Raw genomic sequence first — 7,194 nt, 5'->3', positions numbered from 1 at the left:
CCAATTATTTTGGACCTGACTGCATGTGACATCCATTTCAATCCATTTCAGTCTCCCCAAAGCTCTCATTTCCATTTGCTGTGGGCAAATATTATTAACAAGGTTATTCAAAAACTGCTAGATGTTGTTTGTTCAGACTGCAGTTAAACTAACTGTCACCCTACACTGAGACAATCAAAACTTTTCGTTCCTATTCTTTCCATTCATTCTTTCCATTCTCCCCCTCAGGTGTTGTGTCCCCATAAACCACAATGGCTCAGTATAACTGTTCCTCTCTGGGTCTACCTGCCACCACTCCTGACCAGCTGGGTTGGAATTTGTCCTGGGCCCTGGGCAACATCAGTGCTGATGACATGGAGGACATGTGCCTGAGTCGGAGTCAGTACCTGGAGAAGTTTCTAGGCTTCCGGCGGTCACCCATGTTCCTGCCTGTCTGCATTACCTTCCTCATCATCTTCATTGTGGGATTGTTTGGGAACATGCTCACCTGCAGCGTCATCGTGCGCAACAAGGTGATGCGGACGCCAACCAACTACTACCTGTTCAGTCTGGCCGTGTCCGACTTATTGGTCCTAGTCCTGGGTATGCCATTGGAACTCTATGAGATGTGGAGCAACTACCCATTCCTGTTCGGTGCTGGCGGCTGCTACTTCAAGACCTTCCTGTTCGAAACTGTCTGCTTTGCGTCCATCCTCATTATAACAGTGCTGAGCGTGGAGCGATACATCGCCGTGATACACCCGCTCAAGGTCAAGCACGTCGCCACTCGTGCACACGCCAAGCACGTCATCCTGATGCTGTGGGCCATGTCCATGGCGTGCGCCGTGCCCAACACCAGCCTCCATGGGGTGGCCGTGCTAGGAACCCGGTTCGGGCGCCAATTCCCAGAGTCGACCATCTGCATGATGGTGAAGCCCCGGTGGATATACAACCTGATTATCCAGGTGACCACGCTGGTCTTCTTCCTGCTGCCCATGCTCATCATCACCGGGCTGTACCTTCGCATTGGCCTGCAGTTGAGGATGGAGAGGGGCATGCAGGGGCTGGGGACCGGGCCGAGTTTTGGTTCTGACAGCCACTGGAGTGTCCACAGGCAGCAGCAGACGGTACGCCACCGACAGGTCACCAAAATGCTATGTGAGTTTCACATCCACTGTCTCTATAGTACCAGAATGTCCTGGACATGTGCAGATTATAGACCTACTGTATATCTATATTCAATTGTGATTTAAAACTCTTTCAATTAGCAAGATGCTGTGTAAGTCCTCACCCACTTTCTCTACAGTACCAGAAGGGTTGAGAGGAGATAAGAGGAAATGACAAATTATAGCCCGATATCTCAATTGAATTGGGATTTCAAGGTGTTTTCTGAAATACAAACTAAAAGATTAGTTCCTAATCGTGTCCATTGTTACTTAAATATTGCTCTTGCTTTCAGATGATAAGATGTTCTGGAAAGTGACAAATTATAGACCGATCTCTTTTGAATTTGGACTTAAAATTCTGTGCTGAGGATACAAACCAATATATTCGTTTCTGAACATGTTTATTGTCACGTAAACATGTCTTGTTCTTGTATTTTCTTCTATCCTCCTGTCCACTTGCCTGTCTGTCTGCATCTGTCTGTCGGAGTGCCTAGCTGCCCCTCCTCCAGCTTGCTTTTCTGTCCATCCATCAGTCCGTCTAACTGTCCGCCTTCCCACCAGGCGTACTGGTGATCGTCTTTGGCATCTGCTGGGCTCCCTTCCACATTGACCGCCTCATGTGGAGCTTCATATACTCCTGGACTGGCCACCACCACCTGGTCTTCGAGTACGTCCACATCGTCTCCGGGGTCTTCTTCTACCTCAGCTCGGCGGTCAACCCCATCCTCTACAGCCTCATGTCCACCCGCTTCCGGGAGATGTTCCGGCAGGTCACGTGTCGCTACGGCCCATGTGGGGGTCACGTGCGCCGGCTGACCTCCGGCTGCACCCAACTGACCCTGCGTAGTACTGCCGCAACCCAATGGGACCCCAGAGAGAATCACCCCAGACAGATAGGAACACCATGTGTACGTATACTCCCACCACCAGCCTGTATATGCCAACACAAGCCCAGATTAGATATGGGTGAGGGGGTGGGGGTACCAAAACGAGGCACAAAAAAGAACCAGGATTTGGTACCAAAATGACCATATTTGTGACTGAATGAACGTGTACAGTGAAAGTTTGGATGGAGCGAAAGCAACAGTGTTGAAGTTTTGGCCTCGACTTTGGAGTAGAATTCTCACTGGGGATACCAAAATGAAACAAGATTAAATAACAAATGTATCACTGATTGAATGTGTACAGTGAGAGTGGCTAGAGCGAAAGTTGTCTTTGGCTTTGGATTTAAAATAAACTTCCCACAAACATACTAATTGTTTTGTGGGATATTCAAATGATTATTCTGTGCAGATGAAAGTGTTCTTCGTTCGGATATTAATATTCCGGTGGAACACATCATTCATAAAGCTTATCTAATAATTGAACTGTGAAAAAGAAACAATACCCAGCTTTGTAAATTAGCTTATTGATGTGTAATCCGTGAAGCTTGAATATCTTATTGTGTTCAAATGTTTCAGGAGGCACAATTATAGGTTGTAGCGGTCTTCTTAACTGTCTTCTTCAATGTGTTGTTGTACCGTTCAGTGTACTAGCTATACCATCAAAATCCCACTCACTATGAATGTATAGCACAGGCAATATGGAAGTACAGTACATGGGAGATGGAAAAGACAACTTTCATAGAAATCGAAAATGTGACATGCGATTTACGCATAACATCCTTAAAGAAATGGAAAAAGGGGGGAATTTCCATCGACAGTAAGAAAACACATGTGCTCAACACATGTTATGTGCCTTTGTAGTACTACTCCAAAATGTATAGTATTTAGCTTCAAGTGCTTTCTGGAAACTGCAATCTTTTGTTCCTGTGTAAACTGACTTAGAATTGAACATTTTTACAACGACAAAAGTTTTCAGCATCACCTACATTTTCATTGCTAAACAATATGTATCATATTATTTGCATGCTCCCATAGAGTCTCAAATGTTTTGGAATGGTCTTCAGTATAAAGAGACATAGTTGAGATACCTGTCATGTTGTCATGTGGTTTTAGTAAAGGGCTTGATTGTTTACAGAAGAATAATTATATTGCTTTTAAGAAGCCTATTGTAAAGCATGCACATTAAACAGTGCTTTAGGTGTCACTACAGGCACCCTGGTTCGAATCCAGGCTGTATCACAACCGGCTGTGATTGGGAGTCCCACAGGGCGGCACACAATTGGCCCAGGTTTGGCCGGAGTAGGCTGCCATTGTAAATAAGAATTTGTTCTTAACTGACTTGCCTGGTTAAATAAAACAATTATTAAAAAAAACGTTTCAACTTTATGGTTTTATTGAGGAGATGCATGACAAATCATTTATTTCAATGTTTTGTTACTTCCGTGATTCAATTGCAACAGTGTAATTGAAACTTAAGAGAAAATAAATACTGCATGAATGAATACATCACAGGCATATCCCACAAGTTTGATAGGAACACATTCCTTCAAGATGAATAAGACTTCTCTTGACCTTTCCCCGCGTGACCTTGAGAATATTCCATAGGATGTAATATAGGGACAGCTAATTGTATTCACAATCTGTCCGGTTGAATGACAACACTGGGGGAACAGTCTAAATGTTGGATTTCTGCTCTCCTAATCAAGTAGTATACTAGACCAAAAAGGTCATTAGCTTTATACATAACAACAACACTGTTCGACTTGTAGTAAAAAGCCTAATGTACACTGCATGTACGCAATGAAAGAACGCTACGAAAAATGTAGATCCTGTGTACACACGGGTCAAGTTTGTAATTGGGGGGCTGCACACGTTTGAGCTGTTTTTTTTTGCTACACAATGCCATTTTGCGTAGCTACTTGACGTTTGTGATTTGGGAACGTACACACGGTATGAATTGGGCTTAATGCAGCATCTCAGTGGAATCTCAATGGAATGACCGCATTAAGGGCACAGTACAAATGGCTCACAGTTCCCCCGTTATTACCCCGATCCATCCAGGATGAGTCTACTGACTGCTCCGGGAGCATTCTGCTCTCGAGTAGATTAGTGGACAAACACTTTCTTTAGCTTTCTAACTAACGACAGCACCGACTGACCGGCATCTCTCCTCACCAAGTATTTTATTAGATAACGACCAACACTTTTCTAGTTAATGACATACTTATCATAACATCTCAGAATCAGAATCTGTCAGGACGAATGACAGCACTGAGGGCACAGTATAAATGCTCCCAAAGTTCCCAGGATGATTACTTTTTTACCCTGAGCCATCTGGGGTAATGAGTCCACTGAATGCTCTGCTGGCTTCACTCTGCTGTGGGGCGGTAGACAGTAGAGTGCTCCTTCTCAGAGAGAGGTAGGTGTGGTGTGTGTGATTAATGAAATCATTATATGGTCAAAAATCTATTAGATTCATAATCATTATAACATACTTTTTCAGAGGACAGTTGAGAACAAACTCCCATTGACAATGACAGCCTGACATCAAATACAGAAACAACATCAAGGACAGATTAATGATCTGTGTATTAATTGTTAGAGTTCGGGAAATTGGAAATTCAAGTGCCAGAGGCAATATTCGGTCTCTCTCTTTAACTGGCAGAAGTTGCTAATCTGAAGATAATGACTGCATACACTGAATGTCAGTGTTATTGATTGACAGGCCAACTCCAGAAGCTTCTAAGCTGAAATACAGCTGAAGTCGGAAGTTTACATACACTTAGGTTGGAGTCATTAAAACTCGTTTTTTAACCACTCCACAAATTTGTTGCTAACAAACTATAGTTTTGGCAAGTCGGTTAGGACATCTACTTTGTGCATGACACAAGTAGTTTTTCCAACAATTGTTTACAGACAGATTATTTCACACAATATTTGCTGTATCACAATTCCAGTGGGTCAGAAGTTTACATACACTAAGTTGACTGTGCCTTTAAACAGCTTGGAAAATTCCAGAAAATTATGTGGCTTTAGAAGCTTCTGATAGGCTAATTTACATAATTTTGTTAATTGGAGGTGTACCTGTGGATGTATTTCAAGGCCTACCTTCAAACTAAGTGGCTCTTTGCTTGACATCATGGGGAAATCAAAAGAAATCAGTCAAGACCTCAGAAAAAAAAATTGTAGACCTCCACAATGCCTGGCTCATCCTTGGGAGCAATTTCCAAAAGCCTGAAGTACGCAAGTATAACCACCATGGAGCCGCGTTCTGAAGCAGCCGTCATACCACTCAGGAAGGAGACGCGTTCTGTCTCTTAGAGATGAACATACTTTGGTGCGAAAAGTGAAAATCAATCCCAGAACAACAGCAAAGGACCTTGTGAAGATGCTGGAGGAAACAGGTACAAAAGTATCTATATCCACAGTAAAAACGAGTCCTATACATAGAAGCCACTGCTCCAAAAACACCATAAAAAAGCCAGACTACGGTTTGCAACTTCTGACCCACTGGGAATGAGATTAAAGAAATAAAAGCTGAAATAAATCATTCTCTCTACTATTATTCTGACATTTCACATTCTTAAAATAAAATGGTGATCCTAGCTGACCTAAGACAGGGCATTTTTACTAGGATTAAATGTAAGGAATTGTGAAAAACTGAGTTTAAATGATGTATTTGGCTAAGGTGTATGTAAACTTCCGACTTCAACTGTATGTAAGTCAGTTAAAGCTACGTCCTGTTTAGGAGATTCATAGGTTATCTCACTGGAGACAAAATTGGAGTGCCAGAGGCAATATTTATTTAACAGCCCGGGATCAAAAAAGGGTATGTATTGATGCCTTTAGCACTGAGATGCAGTACCTTAGACCGCTGCGCCACTCAGAAGCCCAATATCATCACAGTGTCAATAACACACTTTTTTTTTACAAAAACATTACTCTCATAGGGAGACTAGGTATTCAATCATATATTCCTGCAGGCTTATTATCGACTGCACAGGTGCTAACTTTAGGATTCATGGGGGATAGTTGCATCCCAGGGCACCATCAACAATCTCCTGACATTGCACTCTCCTTGTTTCTATAATCTTACACTTGTGTTCAAAATGGTTCATAAAAACTTCAGTGGTGAAGTTAGAATTTTATTAGTGCCAAAGAAAGAAGTTTCTTCAAATCCTACAAAAATAAAAATCTTTAAAGAGGGACTGAATGCACCAATTCTGCATGGCATTTCTCTGCTTCTCACTAAGAAATAATAGATTTCAGTCTTGGGGGTTTGATGCGGCAGTTAACTGATGTTTGTCCACCATGAGACACATTAGGAAGAAAGCCTAAAATAGTCTGAATGTAACTAAGATTACTAAAGAAATCTGTAATTAAATGTTAGGCTTTTGCAGTGATTTTAGTCGCTAGAATAATATCGATGCCACATAGGCCGTTTTTTTTTAATCAGAGAAGTTGTTTATTGCCTTCAGTTGCGGATTTAATTGTTATACCTGGAGGGGTTCTTCAATGCCTTCTTGCCTGGTAATAAGCAGAGCTTGGAACAGTGCCTCGTTGATTTTGTTGTTAAAGCCTGAATTAAAAAATTTATTAAATATATGTTTCTTCTTACCCATCCACACACAAAACCCCATAATGACAAAGTCAAAAAATGTTTTTAGAAATGTTTGCACATGTTATCTACATTTTTGCAAATGTATTTAAAATGAAATACAGAAATATAATATTTACATACATAAGTATTCACACCCCTGAGACAATACATACTAGAATCACCTTGGTCAGTGATTACAGCTGTGTCTCTAAGACCTTTGCACACATGGATAGCACAATATATATGTTTTTATTCTTCAAGTTCTTTAAACTTGGTTGTTGATCATTGCAAGACTATTTTAAAGTCAACATTGGCCTCGTGGGGATATTCCTGAGCAGTTTCCTTCCTCTCCGGCAACTGAGTTAGGAAGTTACACCTGTATCTTTGTAGTGACTGGGTGTATTGATACACCATCCAAAGAGAAATGAATAACTTCACCATGCTCAAAGGGATATTCAATGTCTGCTTTTTGAATTTTTACCCATCTACCAATAGGCGCTCTTCTTTGCGAGGCATTGGAAAACATCCCTGGTCTTTGTGGTTGAATCTGTGTTTGAAATTCACT

General features: G+C 41.7%; 1 protein-coding gene across 1 annotated transcript; it reads left to right on the top strand.

Moving 5' to 3' along the window:
* The first annotated feature begins 232 nt into the window (after positions 1 to 232).
* On the top strand, positions 233 to 3,402 carry LOC109875395 (neuromedin-U receptor 1-like). The gene is made up of 2 exons (XM_031810526.1): positions 233 to 1,137; positions 1,707 to 3,402. Exons 1-2 carry the CDS (start codon positions 252 to 254, stop codon positions 2,171 to 2,173), a joined length of 1,353 nt encoding a protein of 450 aa, XP_031666386.1. The 5' UTR covers positions 233 to 251; the 3' UTR covers positions 2,174 to 3,402.
* The last annotated feature ends 3,792 nt before the right edge of the window (positions 3,403 to 7,194 follow it).

The sequence above is a fragment of the Oncorhynchus kisutch genome, linkage group LG30 (assembly GCF_002021735.2).
Source record: "Oncorhynchus kisutch isolate 150728-3 linkage group LG30, Okis_V2, whole genome shotgun sequence".
NCBI classification, from domain to species: Eukaryota; Metazoa; Chordata; class Actinopteri; order Salmoniformes; family Salmonidae; genus Oncorhynchus; species Oncorhynchus kisutch.
The sequence above is the reverse complement of the archived record's forward strand: the minus strand, read 5'-3'. Positions and strand labels throughout refer to the sequence as shown.

Excerpts from the sequence above, each read along its gene's own strand:
- LOC109875395 (XM_031810526.1), top strand. The coding sequence starts at position 252 with ATGGCTCAGTATAACTGTTCCTCTCTGGGTCTACCTGCCACCACTCCT. Across the intron at positions 1,138-1,706 it reads ACAGGTCACCAAAATGCTAT|GCGTACTGGTGATCGTCTTT; the intron begins GTGAGTTTCACA and ends CCTTCCCACCAG.